The sequence below is a fragment of the Pristis pectinata genome, chromosome 28 (assembly GCF_009764475.1).
Source record: "Pristis pectinata isolate sPriPec2 chromosome 28, sPriPec2.1.pri, whole genome shotgun sequence".
Lineage (NCBI taxonomy): Eukaryota > Metazoa > Chordata > Chondrichthyes > Rhinopristiformes > Pristidae > Pristis > Pristis pectinata.
In genome coordinates, this window is record NC_067432.1 from 15,859,937 (window position 1) to 15,884,771 (window position 24,835).

A 24,835-nucleotide genomic window follows, 5' to 3' on the forward strand; every position below is an offset into this window, starting at 1 on the left:
TAAGTGCAGAATACTGAAGGAGGTTGGAACTTACCAAGGATTTCCTAAGGTGTTTTGAAATTAGATTTGAGCCCAAAGACAAGTGATTAGCTGTCAGTATTGGAACTAAATAGCCAAGCAAGCAATTCAGTTATACCAAGCTATGACAAAATGTTACAATGCAGGCTACAGTGGTTTGAGAAAATGATCGATACCACCTTCTTATTGGGTAATAAATGCTTGTATTGCCAGTAATATCTACAGCACCTGAATGAAAATATTTTTTTAAAAATCCTTTTTCATCAAATGTAAGGAACGTAATGTGACAAGAATGTCACGACATGAACATGGGAGTGAGACCGCAAATGATACAGTAAGCAGGGCATAGAACAGTACATGATGCCAATTTAAATTGCATATCTGCCTGCACATGGTCTACATCCCTCCATTCCCTGCCTGTTCATGTGTCTATCTAAATGCCTCTTAAACATTGCAATCATATCTACCTCCACCACTTCCTCTGGCAGCACTTTCCAGGTACCTACCACTCACTACATATATAAAGAAAAATTACCTTGTAAGTCTCCTTTAAACCTTCCCCCTGTCACCTTAAAGCTATGCCCTCTGGTATTTGACATTTCCACCTTGGGAGAAACACTGACTATCTACCCTATCTATGCTTCTCATATTTTTATATTCTTCTATCAAGTCTCCCCTCAGTCTCTAATGCTCCAGAGAAAACAATCCAAGTTTGTCCAACCTCTCCTTCTCGCTAATACTCTCTAACCCTGGCAACATCTTGGTGAACTTCTGTACACTCTCCAAAGCCTCCACATTCTGTAATGCAGCAACCAGAACTGCACACGTACTCCAAATGTGGCCTGACCAATGTTTTATACAGCTGCAACATGACTTCCTGACTTTATTCTTGACAGCCTGACCAATGAAGGCAAGTATGCTCTACAACTTCTTTACCACCCTATCAACATGTGTTGCCATTTTCAGGGAGCTATGGACTTGCATCCCAAGATCCTTGAAAGATGTGTTATGGATTGATGTGATAAGGACAATGGTATTCCCCAGAGACTGATGCACTTTCCATTTAATATCAGACATATGCAGTTTCCTCTATTTGTGTTTGGAGGTTTTGGGGTGGATGCCAAACTGAGAAAGAATGCAGGAGTCATGGCTAGGTAAGTGTCGGGAGAGATGTGAAGGATAAAGTTTAATGCCAAGAAATGTAATCACTTTGTAATAAATTTAAGTGAAAAGAATTTTACTCTGAACAGTGAAAGGGCAAGAGAAAAGCATCAGATTAATGGTAGATGACCTTCCATCGGAACTTGGGTCGAGACCCTTCAATGTTTACAATGCCTTAAAGGGTTGGCTCTGTAATTCTTCCCACACGCTGTAGACACGAAAGGGAAAATGATAAAGGGCCAACGCTTGACCGGTGTGACATTGCTTTTCCGCCAGCAATGTCTTGCTGAATGGCATCATCCATAGGGCCCACTGGTCAGACATTTCTGGAAGTGTGAATTGGCACTACTCTTTGACAACACAGACTGCCTTATGATTCTAAGGTTTTTGTGATGCCACCTCCGTAAATGTAATGATCGCCGTCCCTTTCTCAAAAACACTACTAGGAGATTTGGCAGAAATGATGGTTAAATTGCTGGCCTTATATCCAGAGGCCTGGACTAAAGATTCAGAGATATAAATTCAAATCCTCCCCCATTGCTGCTGGGAAATTTAACTGTGATTATTCAAATGAATGTGGAACTAGAAAGCTAATGGCAACAGTTTATGAAAATTACCAGCTCTTGGAATTGTAAAGCAAATTTCCAGTCACTCTGGACTGAACAGCCCAACCTCCACAGCCATACACGCTCACCTTGCATCGCAGCTCCACATATGCCCAGATGAACGCTATAGCCTGATAGAATTTCGGGTCAGCTAACTACGGAAGTAGCTGGTATGCAATATTGGAAGATCCTTGGCTTCCAGACCAGGGCCACTGACACAGCAATGCCTTATATTAAAAAAAGAGACAAATATTTACTGGTGACTTAAAATTGGGAATCTGGGTCATTCATGTTGGTTAATCAGGGCAGGAAAACAAATATTGTGCTTTTTTTGAGTGAGATGTTATTGCTTGTATTGCTGTTTTATTTTAGATTAACAATGGATGCTTTCATGCAGTCCAACATGTTCTTGGTCATTCTGTGTGCTTTCTGCAGTGCTTTGCATTCAAAGTAAGCTTTGTTGATTTTATGGGGAATAACACATCTGACCTTTTGACAAGCCTCCATTATGCACATTTTTGATCTACATCCAGGAAGAAAGTAGCTCAGCATAAAGCTGCATTATTTATAGCCTTTATATTTTAAAACCAAAAGTTTAGTCAGTTTTTATCACCTGCAAACCTATGAACTAAATCATATTGAAATATATTTGCTGTGCCTTGTATACAACACCATTTAAAGCAAAGCCATCCGTAAAAATTAGAAACAAGAATACAACATTTGGTCCATCGAGTTTGCTGTGCCCTTCAGTAATATCAGGCTTGATCTTCTTCAAATCCAGCTCCTCTATTGTCCACATATATGATTTCCTTTATGTCCAAAAAGCTGTCATGGTTTGCCTTAAGTATAGTTAATGACTGATTTTTCACAGCCCTTTGATGAAGTCAAGGAATCACAACTGTTTTCGGTGAAGAAGTTTGTGTTCACCACAGACCCAAATGGCCAGCCACTTATTCTATGTCTGTGACCGCTATGTCTACACTCCTCAGTTAGAGGAAACATCCTTCTGCACCTCATCATACACAGAAGAATTTTCTATCTTTAAATGAAATTATCTTTCATTCTTCTAAAACTTGTTTAATTTCTCCCTGTGGGAAAGCACCCTCATTGCATCGAATTTGATATCCTTAAGGAATCATGCACATCCATCTTTAAGGTGCCAGGACTATACTTAGAACCGTACAAGACCCTGTATATTTGCAGTAAAGCTTTTTTATATTTATTGAAAAGGAAATAAAACATGCTGGCGACAGATAAAAGAAGAAAATGCTGGAATAACTCAGCAGATCAGGCAGTATTTGTGGAAAGAGGAACAGTTAATTTTTGGGATTGATGAAAGATTATCACCGAAAGTCATATTGCATTCCATTATAATAAAAGCGTTAAAATACAATTTTCTTTGCTTGCTGCTTTTGTATGTTAACTTTCCATGATTTACATGGAAGGTCACCTGAGTCCCTTTGAATACCAACATTAACTTGTCTCACACCTTTAAAATTGTTCTGCTTTTCTCTTTACCTGTCCAAAGTTGACTCTTAAAAATTGAATCTCGCAGTGCTTGTTTGTCAACTCTGTCCAATGCATAGTCGAGATGTGGCATCTCCTGTGGTTGTAGGGAAAAGTGTCATAAGAAGGGGAATGGTTAATGGGGGTGGAAGAGTGGAGTCACAAAGGGAACAGAGGTGGAACATTGTTGAAGTTGGCAAAAATTGTGAAGGATGATCCTTTGGATGTAGAAGCTGGTGGGTTGGAAATAGTGGGGAATTCTATCCTTGCTGTATCCAGGAGGAGAGGGGGTGAAATGAGATCAAGGGCTCTGTCAGCTTTGCTGGTTGGGAAGCAATGGTTAAGGAAGAAGGAAGACATTTCAAAGGCACCTCGGTGGAAAGTCTTACCACCAAAACAAAAACAATGGAAACAGAGGAACTGGGAGAATGGAATGAATTCCTTGCAGGAGGAAGTATAATTGAGGTAGCTGTGGGAGTCTATAGGGAATTAAAGGGTTCTGACATCACTACATGGAACACCACATCAGCTAGCCTTTTGTGCATTATTCGAGGTATTTGCAAACTCATTATTGTTTAGTCCTTCAATTTCTGCAGCCTTTCTATGTAATGACCAGATTTCAACATGCGGCACCTTGCGGTGTACTATCAGCCACTCACAGCTCGAGACTTCATCAGGACAGATCCACACGAATACACTGGGTCTGTAGTTGCCATGGTCTGTGTTCCTTTAAACACAGCAATTGCCAGCTTTTCATGCTGCTTCTGGTGGGAGGCACACAGCTGAAGACTTGTTGCTCCCTTTGAGTGAGAAAATGCAACAGTGCACTGTCAAAGAGCTCCTCATCCAATTTAAAGATTTTGCTTCGTCCTGAACTGGCATTAGCATTGCACAAAATCCTGAATCCCACAAGCTATGGTTTTCCATCACATTTCTTTTGCTGCACCTCTGTTGAATGTCTTTTGAAAATCCAAGTTAAGCTATACTCCTCTGATCCACTCTTATCAAACCCACTAGTCACAACCTCAAAAGGATTCCACTGGTGGAGCAATTAACCTCCAGGGTGCACAGCAGGCTGAAATTGGGAAGACGTAATGATTCCAAGGCTTGTAAGGTTGCTGGGGAGCTACAGGGGTAAGAAGAAGCACAGGCATATCAGGAGTTCAATCCGGAGAAGTGTGAGGTGGAACACTTTGGAAGGACAAACTCCAAGGTGGAGTACAAAGTTAATGGCAGGATCCTTGGTAGTGTGGAGGAGTAGAGGGAATCTGGGGGTTCATATCACAGATACGTTGAAAGTTGCCCCACAGGTGGATAGGGTAGTTAAGAATCTTATGGGATGTTAGCATTCATAAGTCTTGGGATTGAGTTTAAGAGCCGCGAGGTAATGCTGCAGCTCGACAAAACTCTGGTTAGACCACACTTAGAGTACTGTGTCCAGTTCTGGTCGCCTCATTATAGGAAGGATGTGGAAGCATTTCAGGGTGCAGAGGAGATTTACCAGGATGCTGCCTGGTTTAGAGAGTATGCATTATGAGGAGAGACTAAGGGAGCTAGGGCTTTACTCTTTGGAGAGAAGGAGGATGAGAGGAGACATGATAGAGGTGTACAAAATATTAAGAGGAATAGATAGACAGCCAGTGCCTCTTTCCCAGGGCACCAATGCTCAATACAAGAGGGCATGGCTTTAAAGTAATGGGTGGGAAAGTTCAAGGGAGATATCAGAGGGAGGTTTTTTTACCAGAGAGTGGTTGGGGCATGGAATACGCTGCCTGGGGTGGTGGTGGAGGCAGGTACATTGGTCAAATTCAAGAGATTGCTAGATAAGCATATGGAGGAATTTAAAATAGAGGGATATGTGGGAGGAAGGGGTTTGGTAGTCTTAGGGCGAGGTTTAAAGGTCGGCACAATGTTGTGGGCCGAAGGGCTGTTCTATGATTCTGTGAAGGTTCAGAATTATATAATGGAAGCCAATGTGCGTTAAGTATAGGGAACTGAGATCATTCAGTTGGAATAAGGAAAGCAGAGCCTTAGATGAGCTGAAATTCATATAAGGTGGAAGACAGGATGTGGGCAAGAGTTACAATGGTCAGCTGAGTCTCACAGACAAAGTCTTGTGTTTCATGCTCCTTACTGAGGCATCCCTCCCAGTGGTGAGGAGTTTCAGCTATGGGAACCCTACCGAATTTTTCCAAAGTCCTTGGCAGTTAATGAATAGTGTGCCTGTACCCGCTATGTGATATCGGTGATGAGTGTGCTGGTGGCTCTACTTCCATTCCTTGCCCTATCCTGTGGGCAGTTATAAAGAGCTGGCAGCTGAAGTATGCAGAGAAGTGAAAGTATACATGTGGGAAATTTGAAAATAAATAGCAGGTCTGTTGGCATCAAGAGATATTTATCTTTTCTCCTTCCAATGCTGATAGTTCCAGATCCGATTACACCTTTTTCCTTATGAATCCAGAGTTAGTCTAACAGTTTAAAGATTAGCTTCGTTTAATCTTGCAAAGATCTTGCTGTTTTCATTTCATAGTTTGATGCTGTTCTCTTCTATTACAAAGTCACATTTTTGTGGCTAAAACAATTAATATCATATTTACTGCATTAATCACAGAAGGTCTGTGTTGGCTACAGTTGATAGCTTGCTGAATCCATTGCCTTGTTGGGTCTCGCTGGTCCATCCTGTCGTAATTTTATTGGGGACGCAGTCCTGATGCAGGATTCGACCTGAAACGTTGACAATTCCTTTCCTTGCACTGATACTTCTCAACCCGCTGAGTTCCTCCAGCAGATTGTTTGTTGCTCTTAGTTTTATTACGGGTGGGAGGGGTTGATTCACAGCAGTTCAATACAGCTAAGTGGCTTGCTGGGCCATTCAGAAGACAGTTGAGTGTCAACCACACTGCTGTCGGTCTGAAGCCATATATAGGCCGGACCCAGCAAAGACAGAACACATAAGGACATTAGTGAACAAGGTAGATTTTTATGCCAGTCAAGTAGTTTTACCATCATCATTACCAATGCAAGCTTTAATTTAAGATTTAATTAGATAGATGAGATTTCTTTATTAGTCAGATGCACATTGAAACACACAGTGAAATGCATCTTTTGCATAGTGTGTTCTGGGGGCAGCCCGCAAGTGTCGCCACGCTTCTGGCGCCAACATAGCATGCCCACAACTTCCTAACTCGTACGTCTTTGGAATGTGGGACGAAACCAGAGCACCCAGAGGAAACCCACGCAGACAATGGGAGAACATACAAACTCCTTACAGACAGTGGCTGGAATTGAACACAGGTCACTGCCACTGTAATAGTGTTATGCTAACTGCTGCACTACCGTGCCTGGAAATAAATTTGTGGTAGGATTTGAACCCTGGGTTAATCCAGTAATTTAACCATAATGTTTCTCTTTCACGGTATGTATTCCTGTATCTAAAGAAAAGCTTAATGTTAGGACCTCCTTGAAGACCTGTAATTGAATGCACTAAGCAGGAAAACCTAATGGTGATTCATTCATTTGGGGGTGGGGCCAGTTTTCACGTAAGCACAGATGATCACAGGAACTAGATTTCTGGGCAAATGTACTTTGTGCCTGAAATTACATGACCTTTTACAAAGGTTTGGTAAATTTTGAGTAAATTGCACTGAAAATACCCAAGAAATCTTGCAGATTCTCTTGACCAATATGCTTGGAAAAGGCAATAATTGATGGTAATTCAGGTCTGCATCTGATGCGGGCGATTAGGAGCTCATTATCTCAATTCCCCTTGGAACTGTTACAAAAACAAGGTAGGAAAAACAAGTGGTAGGGATTCTTTTAACGCTGCACTGTATAGACACGTAAGACATATATAACCATTTTTTTTGGTATTTTTGCTGTAATGAGTAGTCAACTGGTTTAAGTTCCTGTGAATTTTGCATTATGTTCTGTACTGTTTATGCTTTGCTTACCTGTTGTTGCACACAGACTTACCTATTTGCTTGCTCTCTCTTTCTCTGACCTTGCACAATAAGATGCAGGGTCTCGACCCATAACGCTGACTGTCCCTTTGCCTCCACAGATGCTGCCTGACCTGCTGAGTTCCCCCAGCAGTTTGTTTTTCTTTTGCTCCAGATTCCAGCATCTGAAGTTTCCTGTGGCACAATAAACAGGTTGCTTGTATGAAAAAAGAATAAACTAATCTAATCCAGTTTTGTTTTGTGCCCCTACGTACACTTTTTCCTGACTGATTTTTGTTTAGAAGGAATTTCTTCCTGCTTGCTGATCCCACCTTAGATGCTGGTAAACGTAGTAATGGCCATGGTTGGTGTTTTCTTGGCTCTCGTACTTGTGCACCGAAACATTATTGACTTTGCTACAGTTATTGTTTGAAACAAATGCTTTGCTCCTCACATGTGAGAAGTAGATAAGGAAGTTAAGATCACATTGGGCTCGAAATCCCAAAGGTTTTTGGAGATCAGTGTGGAAATATCTCACATCCACATACTATTTGATAGGCTGATCAAAGAAAGACTGGCATCTATGTACCACCATTCACATCCCTTTCAGTGCATCTCACCGCACTTTACAACCAATAAAACACACCCTCCAGCGTAGTCATTGTGATAACAGAGGTAATGAGGCAGGCACAAAACAATGTGATAATAATCAAATAATCTGTATCGAAAGATTACTCGAGGAAGAAATATTGGCCAAGGCACTGGGATTACTCCCCTGATCATCTTCAGAATTGTACTTTTACGTGCACAAGATTACAGAAGATGCCAGTATAATTTGTCATTGGAAAACCTGTACCTCCAGTAGTGCAGTACCCCCTAAGTATTATCACTGCAGTGTGTTGGCTGAGAATTCTAAGCTTGTCATTGTAGTGGGATCCCACAAACTTCTGATAAAAGCGCTACACACCGTGCCACCGAAAGTGGAGTGGGTGTTGATGTTGATGTTGAATAAAAGGCACATATTAGCATGCTGCACTTTGAGCAAAATTTTCTTGTTTCGCATCAAAAAATAAACTGATTTTATTTGATAAACTCCTGGTATTTTTGACTTTTCAGGTATGGCTGTAAAGACTTGGTTTCTGCACGTTCTTTAGGTGATGTTTCTTTTGCTTCTTATTTCCCTATTAATAAACAAGAAACAGAACGTTTTTTTTGTAATGGGAAGATGAGACTCCATTAACCCAGAAATTGGGTGTTGTAGTGCCTATTTTCATGTGCAAATCACCCATGAAAATGACTTCATCCGGGCCTGACTACGGTAGTGATCATTTCTGGTTGAAAATGCACCCACTGGGAAACCTTACTCAGGCATTTCAATGCACATTAACCTTGACATGGCTGGCAATCACTTGTGTCGGTTTCACTCCTAAAAGCATCACAAGTGGAACGTGAGTCTTCCCAAAAAAATACTGGAGCTTTTGGTTACAACCTTAACCTTTGTTTAACAATCACAATAAAACTAGGGAGTGCAAGCCTGCTGAGGTTGCTGTGGAGACATTCATCAAAAGGTCTCCACCCTGGCACCAATGTTTTACACACAGCTCAGAATAAGTGAAACCTCAGCACTAACTGTTCCATCACTGACTGATCTTTTTATGCAACACACATCACAGCTCTGTGCTGTGATCCAGAAGATCATAGTGTTCCCATCCCTACATTATTCCTTGCCTCCTTGGCAGATTTTTATGTAACCGTTCCACAGCTATTTTTTTAGGGAGGCAAGATTATTTAAGGTCAAACATCTTTCCTAATGAACAGCACAGCAAAGGCATTGCTATCACAAGCTTTTCATGGAGCTCCCAGCAGGAACCACACAACTCCCATTTTATTGCTTCATTTTGGTGTAAGCCATCCTCACCACTGTTGTAAATGGCTTTTTGGCCAATTTCAGTTTTTGAGGTGACCTGAATGGTTGTTTGCAATCGGCACAGCACAGGTTCAGCACACCAAAAAAACACCAAAAAAAATGGTCCAATGTCTGCACATCAATTTTGCATTGGATTATTCAGTGTCCCAACTGAATGAACTCTAGTGATACAGCTTCAATCCTGAATCTCTGTCTGTGTAGAGTTTGCATGTTTCTCCCTGTGACTGTCGGTTTCTCCAGGCATTCTGGTTTTCTCCCATAATCCAAAAACATGACATTGGTCAGTTAATTAGCCACTGTAAATTGTCCCCATGTATAGGTGGTCTGTAGAATCAGGTGGTAGCTGATGGGAATGTGGGGAGAATAAAATGGGATTCATGCTTGATGGTTGGCTCGGACTCAGTGGGTCAAGGGGCCTGTTTGTATGTATGACTCTACGTGGCACTTTGTTGTGTGGCCACCATCCAACTCTAACAGCTCCTTTAGCAAATATATTGGTCAGGGTAGATCCGAAGCAGAGGGAGCAGGAAGGTGGATCATCATTTGGTTTGGAATCCTGAGTTAACTACTTTTGACTAAGGTAATAACCAGGGTTATTATTTGTCTGTGTCTGACTTGGCAATGGAAAGGGGCAAACAGTTGCAATTTCTGCCCAGTATTCTGCTGCAGGATGTGGATTGTGTGGATATTTGATGAAGGCAGCTTTGGGTTGTCTGTTGTGCTCACCATAAGCTAATAACACACAACCTCCTGGAGATCATTGTGGAGGAAGCTTGTGCATTACTCACCCAGACTACTCTGACAGCATCTCCCCAACCCACATCCTGTACCACCAAGAAAGAGGAGACCAGCTAGTACAAAGGAACATCTGCAAGTTTTCTACCAAGTCGCACACCATCCTGACGTGGAAGTACAATGCTGTTCCTTCATCATCACAGCACCTAATTTTACCACCACCTTCTCAAAGGCAATAAGGGATGAGCAGTAAATGTTGGCCCTGCCAGCAACGTCCAGGACTTAAAAATGCTTCTAAAATAAACCCAAAGTGCCATCTGGTCATTGATATCTCTAAAATAAATAACTTAAAATAGGTCCAAGGAAATGTACCAAACTGCTGTGTTATTTTTGAATATTCCAATTTAAAGAGAAGTTTCATCACTGAAAAATCAGTCTTAAAATTTAATAGCATAACACTTCTGCCCCAGCATTATCTAATGGAAAATAAAATTCGGACTGAAATGTTAATAACAGCCATTTTCCTGCTACCCTTGAACTTTGGATGCTTTAGCATGGAATGATGTCAGTCACCTCGCAACTCTCCTTTTGAAAAATGCAGGGGAACTTATTCCCAGGTTTTTTTTGGAGCGACCATCATTCGGCAGCCTTGGGAGAACTTGTTCATTACATCACACTGATAGACTGGGTTTATTTTCTATCCTCTGGCACTCCTATCTCCTCACTATACTTACCATCACCAGCATGAATAGCCAAAATCGGCTCGCACCAGTGGATTCTCCAGACCACTTGCCCCATCCTGCAGCCTCCTAACTCAACAATTTCCCCGAGTCACCAATCTCCAACCTACCCCTGCCTCCCCTTTGATTTTCCTGTACAAGTAAGGCTCTAAGTCTTCATGGATTGAAGCCTCAATCCCGGGCTTCAAGTCATGTAGAGACTTGATCGTACGACACTCCCCTGATCCCTGACCCAATGCACCAGTAGCTCCTCATCCTCAACCCCTCCCCAATAACCATCTGTGGAAAGAGAAACAAAGTTAATATTTCAGGTTAAAGACCCTTTTTTCTTTCCATCGATGCTGCCTGACCTGCTGAATGTTTCCACCATTTTCTGTTTTTATCTTGGAAGCCTTTACCCCTGTGTCCATATCCACTCTGCTCCTGCCGATCCACCTCTCCCTGTAGTTCAGTTTTGTGTCACTAACTGGGCCTGAGCTGCATCTGCATTCATAAGGAGAAGGAAATCTCTATCGTACTGGTGACTACCCAGTGTGACAAGAATCAAAAAAGAGTGTGGAAGAAAAGGAGGAGCAAGGGGGGCACATTGCAGAGAAGGAGTGCTGTGGAATCTTTTTAAATTGCAGGAGACAATTCAAGAGAGTGGGAGAGTGCCGGTCAAAGCAAGGGGAAAAAGTGTAGGGAATGGGGATCGATAGAATGCAGCAGGAGTGTGGGAGTATGAGAAGGATGGGCATGATCTAAGGAGGTATATAGCCCCCTTTAATTTTAACTTATCTACTTTTTAAAAAAAATAACAAGTCACAAAACAAGATATAGTCAGTGCAACATACTGGAGAGTTCCCTCAAGTTAGTAACATAGGGATGTCCTGAAATTACATAGCTGTTTGAGTGTGAGCAGACTGAAGTGGCAATTACTGGGTCGGAATGACTTAAATGGGGTGGGGGGGGGGGGTGCACTTGGGTGCTGGTTCTGAGACTTGCCAAAATTAGATCTGGGAGAACTAATGTGAAATCTGTGGGAGCTGAGGGTGAAGCAAGGGCTGGAGTCAGCAGGAATGGGGAAAGCAGGTGGATTCTGGAAAAAGGGCCACCGGTAGCTGAAAACGTCCACCTACATTCCCTTTCTGTCCTGCAGTAGCTTATAGAATGGAGGCATAAAAATCTTTAGCAATGGGAAGACTGCAGTAATCTTATGGTGTGACAGAGGGGGATAATAATCTGGAACAGTGGTGTCCCTCTTCCTCAGAATCATATGCAGATTCAGTATTCACTCACAACTTCTAAATCCTAGGTTTTCTCGCTCATTGCGATGCGCTTGCCTGCCCCGTGCAACTTCCCACATTATTGTGCGGTGCCCAGTAATGCCAGCTGCAGTGCAAACAGGAGGGCATTGGGGATGGCAGGAGTGAGATGGTTAATAAGAGCTGGGAGCCAGTGCCACATGAACCAGGTTTATTGGCAGCAGTGGTTTGTACTGAAAAAAAGTTCTGTATTGATGACAATACATGAAGCAAATATTGGAATAGTGTTTAATGTTCTGCTGCCTTAGAGTTCAACAAGTAATTCTTCATGCAGGATCAATCAGCTCTGCCTCTGGGTGCTTCCTTGTGAGATGAATCACCAGTTACCCTAGCCAGGTTTATTAATTTACTCAAATAACCGTAAAATTTCCTGTGCTGGCTTCTTGAAATGTGACTTCTCTCAGGCTCTTTGTTGTTTTGAATATTTCCCCTGATTTGTAAATGTGGGACCCAGAAAGAGAACTAGTGTGTGTATCCAAACACCTGCATGAACCTCAGAACAAAATACTTCCCTACTGCAGCTGGATCTGTGGTAATAATGACTGAAGTAAAACACAAAGCTCTGTGGTACGTTGCTAATAGGTTAACAGCTAACTGTTCGAGCTTTGGGCCCAGTTAGTTCCATAATGGTCAGAAACCAGAATTAGAAGGCTTGTTTGCTCCATTGTATTTTCTTGCAACTATGTTTAAAAGTTCTTTAAACAGTATTCTTGCTAGTAGCTGAAAGTGTCCGCCAACATTACTTTTCTGTGCTTTTGCAATATGATAGCAGTGTCTTTAAAAATTGCCTCAAAATGTTTTCTTGACAAATCCCTCTTTTTCTGTGAGTTGGCTGAAAGTGTATATTCGAATACTCAAATAAGTGTATATTCGCACGGCCAGAATATACTTAACTATTTTTAACAACATCCCCCTTCAACAAAGCAAAATCAGATATAAATTGAGGGTCTGAGTTATAGGGAGAGGTTGGGCAGGATAGGACTTTATTCATTGGCACGTAGGGACTGAGGGGTGATCTTATAGGTATGTATAAATTTAAGAGAGGCATAGATCGGGTGAATGCACATAGTCCTTTTCCCAGGGAAAGGAAATAAAGAACTAGAAGGCATAGGTTTAAGTGAGAGGGGAAAGATTTAAAAGGGACATGAGGGGCAACTTCTTCACGCAGAGGGTGGAGCACATATAGAACGAGCTACCAAAGAAGTGGTTGAGGCAGATACAATAAGAACATTTAAAAGATACTTGGACAGGTAGGTACATTGGATAGGAAAGGTTTAGAGGGATTTGAGCCAAACATGGGCACATGGGACCAGCTTAGATGGGCACCTTGGTCGGCATGGATCAGTTGGGCCAAAGAGAACCATAAAAGGAGAGTTAAGAGTGGTTGACCAAAGAGGGAGATTTTAAGGAGTATATTAAAGGGGGAGAGAGAGAGATATGAAGAGGTTTGTAAAGGGACTTCAAGACCTGAGAGATGTTTCAGCTGAAAGCCTAGCCACCAGTGATGGAATATTGAAAGTCAGTCATGATTGATGAAAGTAAGATGTGCACAGATGCCTCAGGGACACATAGAGCCGAAGAAAGTTACAGAGGCAAGGAAGCGCAGGAGCATGGAGGAATCTGTAAGCAACAGTTCTTAGAGCTTTATGCTCTTGTGCAAATGGTTTATGAATCCTGCCAGCTCGTTGGCATTTGAGCGTAGTTTATGCCTACATGCTTCCAGCCTTTAGAATATTCATTGACAGAACGGCTAATGGATTGCAAGTCTAAACTTTAAACTTTACTTTTAAACTTTATTTATACACCACAGTATCAGACTATTCCGGCCCAATGAGCCCGCACCGTCCAATTACATCCATGTTAACCTACTAACCCGTACATCTTTGGAATATAGGAGGAAACTGGAGCACCCGGAGGAAACCCACGCAGTCACAGGAAGAATGTACAAACTCCTTACAGACAGTGGCAGGAATTGAACCCCAATCGCTGGCGCTGTACTAGCGTTACACTAACCACTACGCTGCCGTGCCACCCTGTTCTTAGCTAGTGCAGAACCCTCTGTCAATGGAAAATCTGAACCTTCTAAGTAGTGAAGAAATGAAGTCGGCCTCCTCTCGGTTGAAGAGAAGGACAGACTCAGGAGGATATCTTATTCAACGTATTCCCTACTTTTAAAGGCGTGACACTTGGCTAGAATTGTACATTGGGCAATGTTTGTTTGTGCTGCACAAATGAAATGTTATTTAAAATGTGAATGGTAAATGTATTTGTTGTTCACAGTTTTGGATATTCATTCTGGGTGGACTGTGAGTTTAACTGCCCAGCAGGCACAGTGACATCAATTATCATGCAGAGTACACTTAATATCACTTGTACAAAATTCTTCCGTGCATTTGATACCAGTCAATAGTCTAGGACACTCACACTGGTGGTTTCATTATCAGTTAAAGGGGTTTCAATGCTGCTGTGGAATCTTTGGTACTGGTATTGGTTTATTATTGTCACTTGTACCGAGGTACAGTTTAAAAACTTGTCTTGCATACTGATCGTACAGGTCAATTCATTACACAGTGCAGTTACATTGGGTTAGTACAGAGTGCATTGAAGAAGTACAGAGTGCATTGATGTAGTACAGGTAAAAACAACAACAGTACAGAGTAAAGTGTCACAGCTACAGAGAAAGTGCAGTGCAATAATGTGCAAGGTCATAACAAGATAGATTGTGAGGTCAGAGTCCATCTCATCGTATAAGGGAACCATTCAAAAGTCTTATCACAGTGGGGTAGAGCTTTCCTTAAGTCTGGTGGTACATGCCCTCAGGCTCCCGTATCTGTGATGTCTTTGAGTCTGTGATGTCCACCGTCTTATAGCTAAGATCTTGGCAAATCTTGGCAGATTTTCTGTGTAAGTCTGTAGGCCAGACCTAAGGGCAGAAAAGCAGTGAATGTCCTGGGACTGGGTATAAACAGTAACCTTTGTCACTGCAGTGCTGTGAAGGGAGTAGAGGCTCAGAATGATGTTACCGCATGAATCTGGGTACATCCATTTCAAATTCCTTTAGAAGCATGACTTTAATTTACCAATTCCCTTTTGTTTCATTCTGGCCTTTTGTGCAATTTGAATTAATCAGAACTTAGTCTAAGTTGTCCATTGAGGAGAATGTAACACTAGTTAAAATTCAGTTGTACCTAACAAAATACTTCCCTTTCAATAACAGGGAAAGCATTTGTTTTCGTGGTTTTGCAATGGAAGCTCAGTTTGGTGCGCTTCAAAGAACTAGAACTTCATGTTTGAGTAAAATGGACTGGTAAACAGCTCAATCCTTCTGTTTCTTGTACTGCTGCAGGCTTCACTGCAATGAACAATTACCGCTTTTGAATGTCTTCGTAATATTCTGGTGCTTGATTGCAGTGACTGTTGGAAATGGGTCAGCTAAAACCACCTCTTACTTACCACTTAAATAGTCATATTAAGACAAAAGTATATTTAGAATCACCCAGAGGAAATTTAGCTCAATCATTCAGTGATCAAGAGTAAGACGTTGCTCCATTTAAGAGACAATTGACTGCAAACTTTAGCTTGATTTTGCTCACTAGTGATTTTAAAATCTCCTGTTTTCACAGTCTGGTGCAGTGTCTTATTTGGCATTAAAAGATACTTGTGTCCTTAGAAGTATCTTTGTTATAATGGTTTATTGCTTGCATCTTTCTTGCATCATACTCAATATTAACAGCTGGAACAGGTGATCGGTTTAGTACTCCAGAAATTTACTTGCTCTGTAGGGATATCAAATGCAATTTTCACATTGAAGTATTGTCTGCTGATGAATTATCCTGCAACATTTTGTGTTTTGCACTTTGTAGTTTAAGGAAGTCCAAAATAGTTTCTTTTTTTTATCAGATTATTTTGTATTACAGGTTGAAATAATCAAAGCGATTCTCATTTTGGAATTAAAATTCCCCAGTTCCTAAGGAATATCACGGAATGGTCATGCTGACGGCAATGTGGTTGATGCCTAAAATTGTATGTGATAGGAAAATACACTGTGCCAAATTAGGAATTCCTGCCTTTGAGTTTGGAGCTTTTAAGATGGAGGCTCTTTCTTAACTAAAATAGACAGAAAGGAAATTATAATGCTTTTTCTGGTGGAGTTTGGCCTAAGCTGGACTGCTCTAACATAATCATGTCTACTGAACAATGGGAGCTGCAAAACAAGTGTAACTGCAAGGTGTTCTGATGTGATGCTTGCATCATACATACATGTGATGATAATCATTGCATTCTACCACCATATGATTGATATGCATATTATGTATAAATATACCAGAGAAACTGTCCATAACTTGAGCCAGGATTTGCTTAACAGCACTGTGCTGATTTTGCTGTCAAATGAATGTAGAATGCTTTTTGGAATCAAGACATTGGGGTAAATTTGATTTACATTGTAAGTGCACAATGGGCTGCTAGCAAATCAGCAGTCCATTTTAAATTTAAATCTTGAATCCCTTCCTGCCCTCTTGTCTGTAACCACTCCCAACCCCATGAAAACCCTTTCCCTTAACTCTCCAGTTGTTTGAATGGCTGTATAGTGAGTCCCACTCCCCTTGGCCCACAATTGGCAAATTTACCCTCAGCTACCTTCACCAAATGGTCTGGCATTTCCTCCCAAAGTCTCAAAACCTCTCTACTTACCTCTGATTCTTCAGACCCTGCATAAATCAAACCCTTTTATTTCCTCCACCTCTTTATTTTATTGCCCTTTTGATTACTATTGCAGTTTTGTCAGTTTCCATGGAATGGTCATCTGCATTAAAGGCACTGTATAAACATGGGGAGCAGCTGATTAACTGGGTGATGGTGTCTATGGTGAGGAAAGGATTGTAGAATAGTAACAACCATTCTCTTGTTGTGCTACGTTTATTCTCCTTTTGAGTACAGATCCAGTTCCTTTCTAACTGCCGTGTTTGACTTGGCTTCACAGCTTGTCAAACAACACATTAGATGTCAACCAGTTTTAAAAAAAAGTTTTCCTTGTTTTGCTATTTTGTTTTTTTTTTCACCAATCACTTTAAATTGTAAAGCAGATTATGAATTAAGCCAGAGTTTTAGATAATAATTTGGAGCACTGTAGATGAGTAATTGAGATTCAATGTGTAATAAGTGTACAATGTTCGGAAAGCACAACTGACTTTGGCTTCTGAATTTCTTCACCATTGGGATTTCCCTTGAGTATATTTAGATCTGCAGTGGGATAATTGATAGATTTTAATTGCAATGATTAATCAGCAGTTCCATTATCATCATACCATACAACTACCAGAAAAGTAGATGGGGAACCAGAAGAGCCTTGGTCTCTTGTCAGCTCACAGTTCCTGTGGTACTTAATCACTTGAGATGATTGAAGATATGGAAAGCATCCTGAAGTATTCATTGCAACTTATTAATGAACTAACTATTTTTGTCAAGCTACACAAACTCAAACAAGCTGTTGGTTAATCGGAATCCTGGTTACAAAAGCTGCTGGCCCATCTACATGAGCAGGATGCGTTTCTGGTGTGTAAATATCTTTAAGTACTGTTGCTAAAAATTTATAAGAATAGATTTTTAAGCAAATTTCTTTTTTGATTTTGCTGCTCGTAAGAAAATGAAACAAGTTTTGTTTTATTCTTGTCAGTCCAGGTGTTACAGTGGTTTTGTGTATCTTTGTGGTACATTTGCCACCAAAAATGATAATTTTCCTCCAACTTTGCATTGAGTAAAGAATACTTGTGCCTTCCTTTTAATTCCAGCAGCCAAATTTCTGCCTTAGAATGCACAGGAGAGTAAGCTTTACTCTTCCACCCAGCTCAGTTCATGCCAGACCTCGAGATCTAGTTGATGCTTGAATAAGCCCTTGTCTTTTGCTGGAACTTTTCAAATTAGCTGAAAAATATGGTTAAACAGTTTCTGGATACATTTGGCCTAGTTCATTGGAGGCATTTTCCTTCCCTATTTCTTTGGGCATGTGGTGATGATGAGATTGGTACAAGTTTTGAAAAAAGAGTCCTCCATTTATTTCTGAAAAGTCTTCAAGTGGGCTAGAGGGACTCTTATTGATGTAATATGAAGTGCTATCTCCAACTCACCAATTCAAAAATGAACCTTGTTTTGTTTGGATTTTAAAATGGTCTCATTATTGGCCCAGAATGAGCTCCTGATTTTAAAGAAAATGTGTCAATGTACTTTGTAAATGTAAAATTGATAGAAAAACAGGGATCTGAATGCATTTATGAAGGGAAATAAACAGTCGACATTTCAGGTCAAGACCCTTCATCAGGACTGGAAAGGAAGAGGGCAGAAGCCAGAATAGGAAGGTGGGAGGAGGACCACAGGCTGGCAGGTGATAAGTGAGTCCAAGTGAGAGGGGGGAGGTAGGTGAGTGGGGGAGGATAGATGAAAGGGAGTGATGCAAGAAGCTGAGAGGTGATAGGTAGAAGAGGCAAAGGGCCAAAGGAGGAAGACCTGCTGAGTTCCTCCAGCATTTTGTGTGTGTTGCTCCAGATTCCAGCAGCTGCAGAATCTCTTGTGTATCTGAATACATTTGTCTTGCATTTCCATTAAGTACCAAGACTGAATACTTTGACCAGTTTTATCGTACTGTGAGGTACTCTTTTATGTTTGTTTGTAAAAGTTGAACTAAAGCTGATGATACAACTGGTTATTATTAGATTCCACTTAGGAGCTGCATGTTATCAGTGTTATTTAATGTCATTGTGACTTGCTGACATGATCTATTTTGCTTTTGTTTTCCCTAGGCCATCATCTGGGCCCAAATCTAAGGTAACCTGATGCTATGAAGCTCTGTAGGGATAAATTAGTAGGTGAGTAAATCATCTTCCATTGAAATATAAATAGACACTGGTCATGATTGTATGTTTCTGTCAATTGCTGTGATAAGCATAACAAACATCAGTGTGTGGACAAGAATGCTGTGCAAGTGTTGGAAGCTGTAACAACTCATCAAGGCTTTTATCTCTGGGACACGGAGCCCAATGTGACCAAGGTCTATTATGGCCCAAGCAGGCTGCTTTCAACTACACAACAAGCTGTGGCAAGAGATAAAAGGGATTATACGTTTTGCTATAAAGATTACTGTTCCATGTGGTAATTGGCATTCGACTCTTTCTAGCTCATCATCAGGTCCTGATACATTACGTAGTTTTGGCTACCTTACCACTTCACTTCAGTGAGCTGTAAAGTAACTTAAGAGAACACTCCTTGCTGCTTCATAGCAACCTTTTCATTTGTTGTTTGTGGTTTGTAGACTTCTTCAGTAAAGACTGTTGCCTTTGAAAATAAGGTGCTGCTGATGTTTTACCTATGTATATCCGAAGGGTTCGTGTGAAGCCTGCAGGTAGAATGCTTTATTGTTCAAATATATATCTATTCCTACCATGTAGAAGCATTAACCTACAAGTTTGATGGATTGTAGTGTTGTACCTGGGTAAGGCTAATAATGTTGCTTGATTGATCGCATAGGTCTGGTGATTTTATCATTATCAGTGCAGATAATGCTACTTTCGTGTCTATATTATCTAGCTATTGAAATAGTAAGTAGTTGAGTTGTAATGAATTGCATTTTTGGGGATTCCTCTGGCTCAGTGGCTTTTGCAATTATTGTTGTTTTTCAGATGTAATATTTTCTAACAGTCACATTTGATTGTTGAAGTTAACAAGAACATCACCAGTGCTACTTCTGCATCTGGGAGATTTTCCTCAATCCCATTGCTCAAAGATATTAAAATGCAATCAGGACTAATACTATTATGTTGGAATAGTTATTGCAGTACAGTCATCAAAGTCTAATATTGTTCAGAGATGAGATTTATGAAATGGGTGCATTAAGCATGATTTGTTTGAGCTAACAGAAGGAAAACTTTTTCTTGATCTCTGGCACTTGATAGAGATATGGGTTCAAATCCTACAAAGGTAGGTGGGAGATTTAAATTCAGTTAATCTGATAATATGAATTAAAAGAAAATGTGTTAGTGATTGTTACCACAGATTGTCTTTAACAATCTGTTTTACTGGTGCACTTCAGAGAAGGAGGCCTGCCTCCCTACCCAGTGTGGTCTACAGATGACTCCTGACCCACAACAATGTAGTTGACTTTTAACTACTCTCTGAAATGCCTCAGGAAACCAGCTAGTACAAGGGCAATTTGGGGATAGGCAATAAATGCCAGCCTTGCCAGTGATATCAACATCCTGTAAATGAATACAAATAAACGTGGACTCATCATTTCAGCCAAGTGTTATGCAAATATCAAAGTGGGAAGAGCTGAAAATTCAATTTGAATGAACTCCAGTCTAGGCTCTAAATAAGAGTTGTAAGCCTTCATAGAACATAGAACATTACAGCACAGTACAGGCCCTTTGGCCCATGATGTTGTGCTGACATTTATCTTGCTCTAAGATCTATCTAACCCTTCCCCCCTCCCCCATAGCAGTTCTTTGATCTGCCATTCCAAACTTAGCATGAAAGGCACTTGAGCACAGAATGATGGCCCCAATGTCTCTGACTGATTTTTCTGTAGCTCTGTTTCCTTTCGAATACATGTTGTACAGCATCATGTGCATTCTTAAAGTAATAGTCACATTAGGAAAAAAATTGTGTGAAAAGGTAGCCATTTCCCATTCATTAGTCTGCTGCCACACAAACTCAGAAAAGTTTGTCATATTTGAGGAACATCGTATTTAATATCTTTTTACTTCTAATAAATAAACAATCTGGTTAATTAAAGACATACTGTAGGAGTATGATGCATCATCAATGTCTTTGCACAATTAAAAGGACTGCATTCTCCCCAAAGGGTAGTTGTGCCCTTCCATAAATTTCATAATTTTTTTTGCAAATGTGGTTTATGACCAGCAATTTCTAAGGCATTTTCTACACACCTTGTTCTATGAAAGAAAGGATATGCAACCATAAAATACGATTAGTGCAAACTTTTCATATTGTCACTTAATGAAGGAACGAATTCTTGTTGGTAAAGAATGGCCGGAAACTTTAATGTGCTCATAGTACATGTAAGCTGTTCTTAAATCACTGAATGGGTTAACCGCAAGCACAAGGAATTGTTGGAGGAATATAGCTGGTATCATTAAGTATTTGAATGTGAGTGAATGAAGTTTCTTTGCCTAATAATGGCACTGGAGAGTGAGAACGAGTGGCCTGCTCCTTCATCACCTTGATGGCAGGCTTTAGGTGAAAATGTTCGGCTTGTACCTTCTTGACAATCAAGTAAGGCACAGAGACTTGAAACTTTGAAACAAAAGCAGAACATACATCAGAAGGGTCTTTGACCTGAACCGTCTTTCCACAGATGCTGAGTATTTGCAGCATTTTCTGTTTTTGTTTCAGATTTCCAGCATTTGCAGTTCTCTTGATTTTTCAAGACCCAGAATGTCTTGCCAGTTAATGCAGATTAAAGCCACATTCTTTGATTCCTTGTTAATGATCATGAAAGGTATTGATTACCAGAAGCACAGCCATTATGCAGTCTGAAATAATTTACCATTTCCTGTCATCATTCTTTTAATGGTTATTTATTCTCAAGCTGCATTTCTTTAGAGATGCGTAGCTTTATCCATCATATGCTCCTGCAAAGAGCCACTGGCCATGAACAGTACTTAACATTGTTAGAATATCTTGCATGGCAATTATCAGAATCATTCAGCTTTTTTTATTACTGATTCTTACTTCAGTCACTCTTTTTAATAAAGTTGCATTCTACCGAATAACCTTTTGAAAGTTTGCATGTTATTAAATGATTTAAAATCATACTCAAAACAATATTTGCCATACTTGCTGTATTTTGTCTTTGATAATAAGTCTGATTTCTAGTAGCAAAAATGATTTCATGCTGGGGATTTTGGATGCATAATGCATTTGTGAAATTCCTTTGTCCCATATTTTAAGAGGCCTTAAACTATTTAAAGTGGAGTTAATAATCACATAATTTAATGTTACTTGTTTTACTGAACTTCATCAAAAAAGTGACCAATTGAAGTCCAAACTAAATAATCTTGAAAATGTTACATTGCTTGAGAAACTTCAGCTTTGAATTTTTTTTTTCACTGGCTGATCTTTCAATTTATTTTGACCCCATGAAGAAGTCCGTTCACTAGTTTTCAGATGTTGTTGCTGAATTGAAGCCACATCTGCTCTCTCAGGTGGGTGTAAAAGCAGTCATGGATTCTTTTGGGGGAAAAAATAAACAGACGTGGGGGTATTATTTCCTGTGCCCTGGCCTCTTTTAATCCCTCAATGAAAATCACTAAAACAGATTATCAGGTTATTATCATACAGCTGTTTGGACAAGTTTGTTATGTGTAAATTGGCTGCTGATGAATTCCTTTCCAATGGTTACCACACTTTCGAAATACCTCATTTGAAGGCAAGTCTTTTGGAGGACTGAGACACAAAAAATTCTGCAGATGCTGGAATCTGGAGCAATATACAAAAATGGATGAAATTGGATGACTTTAGCCTGTGAAAAGCACTTCAAATATTTAAGTCTTTTAGAATGATTTCTTTATGTCCTGGTTTTTCTTTTAGCTTTTAGTCTCTCAACTACTTTTGTTTAAAACTTCGTTTAAAGCCTCCACATCCTACCTGTAATGTGGCAACCAGAACTGCATGCAATACTCCAAGTGTGATCTCACCAAAGTTTTATAGAGCTGCAACATAATTTCCTGACATTTGTACTCAATGTCCCGAGCGATCAAGGCAAGCATGCCATATGCATGCTTTACCACCCTATCTCCTTGTGTTTCCATTTTCAGGGAACTGTGGAGGCACCACAAGATCCCTCTGTACATCAATGCTCTGAAGGGTCCAACCATTTACTGTATAGTTCCCTCTTGCATTTGACCTTCCAAAGTGCAACACCTCAAACTTGTCCAGATTAAACTTCATCTGCTATTTCTCTACCCATTATTTCCAACTGATCTATATCCTCTGACAACTTTCCTCACTATCCACAACTCTGCCAATTTTTGTGTAGTCTGCAGACTTACTAATCAGCCCACCTACATTTTCATCCAATTATAAGATATCTTTATTAGTCACATGTACATCGAAACACACAGTGAAATGCATCTTTTACGTAGAGTGTTCTGGGGGCAGCCCACAGGTGTCGCCATTCTTCAGGCACCAACATAACATGGCCACAACTCCTAACCCATACATCTTTGGAATGTGGGAGGAAACCAGAGCACTTGGAGGAAACCCACTTAGACACAGGGAGAATGTACAAACTCCTTACAGACAGCAGTCGGAATTGAACCCAGGATGCTGATGCTGGTGCTGGTGCTGGTGCTAATCGCTACTCTACTGTACCTGTAAAGTATATATATGTTGCAAACAACAGAGGTTTCAGCACTGAGCCCTGTGGAACACCACTGTTCACAGGACCCCAGTCAGAATAATACCCCTCCACCTCTACCCTCTGTCTCCTATGGCCAAGCCAATTTTAAATCCAATCTGCCAAGTTACCGTGAACCCCATGAGCCTTAATCTTCTGGATCAGCCTACCACGAGGGACCTTGTCAAATGCCTTACTAAAGTCCATGTAGACAACATCCACTACCCTACCATCTTTGTCACCTCCTCAAAAAAACTCAGTCAGAATCTTAATGCATGATCTTCCCTGCACAAAGCCATGCTGATTATCTCACTGTGCTCTTATCTCGGGTAATAACCTTTTATGCAGCACCTCATCAAATGTGTTTTGGATTTCCAAAAGATTACACTTGCTGGTAGCCCTTTATTCGTCATGTTTGCTACATCCTCAAAGAAGTCTACCAGATTTATCAAACATGATTTCCCTTTTTATTTTAAACCATGTTGACTCTGCTTGATGGTCTTAACCGTTTCTAAATATTTTGCTAATACCTCCTTAATAATGGATTCTGACATTTTCCACTGCTTTTGCTATTTGAATGGAAACTTATTAATGGGAAGGCTTAGTTACTGGAAATCTTGAACCTCAAGTTGCTGTAGCTCTCAACTGGTTGTGATGGTGGTGGTTTTTCTTTGCTTGTGGTCTTGTCTGAGTGTGGAGTTTACTTCTGTGCACCAGAGCTGAAAATGTTAGGTTATTAGCTGAAATACAGCATCCTATTTATGTGAGTTACAGCATCCTATGTACTGTATGTGTTTCAGGTTCAATTGTGGCCACAGCATTTGGTAAAATGGAGCAATTTTGTCCCAACTAGTGTACCTGTCAAATCTGCCTCAGCCTCCTGCATGTGCCCAGTATATGCTGTGTTCTGTGAACTGGGATCTGTGAATAGGCACTTAGTAAGTTGTATCTCTACCTGAGAATTAAGCTCAATTTGAGCATGGCTTCCTAGTGGGATTTGGATAAATACCCTCAACGCTGAAAGGTAATGAGTAATATATTAATAAGAGAGTGAGAGGCAAATCTGGGCAACAACTGGTTGTGCATCATAGAGAATTGCAGTTGTACATTTATAGGCTGAATCCCTCATCGAACAAATTGTAATGGTGCAGATTGTGAAGCACTCCTTGCTGCAGTTTTAAATTTGGGCAGGAAAATTCCTTGTTGCTCATTGAGGAAAATCAGCATAGATATCTCCCCAGTGCCTATTGCAGGTAGTTTGTAACTGGAAGCCTACAGCCTATTGTTAGAACATAGGACATAGAACAGTACAGCGCAGGAACAGACCTTTCGGCCCACAATGTTGTGCCGAACCAATTACATTAGTAATAGAATGCCCAACTAAACTAATCCCTTCTGCTTACACGATGTCCATATCCTACCATTTTCCTCACATCCATGTGCCTATCTAAAAGCTTCTTGAACGCCCCTATCTAATTTGCATCCACCACCACC

At 40.5% G+C, this 24,835-nt stretch overlaps 1 protein-coding gene across 4 annotated transcripts in view; it reads left to right on the plus strand.

Annotated features, from left to right (window-relative positions):
- atp8b4 (ATPase phospholipid transporting 8B4) overlaps nucleotides 1–24,835 on the plus strand; it is a 207,194-nt gene that overhangs the window by 50,205 nt on the left and 132,154 nt on the right. For all 4 annotated transcript variants that reach the window (XM_052040689.1, XM_052040688.1, XM_052040691.1 and 1 more), the window contains exon 3: nucleotides 18,729–18,794. In XM_052040689.1, the coding sequence (XP_051896649.1) occupies nucleotides 18,767–18,794 (28 nt within the window). In that variant the 5' untranslated portion in view covers nucleotides 18,729–18,766. The remainder of the gene's footprint in view (nucleotides 1–18,728; nucleotides 18,795–24,835) is intronic.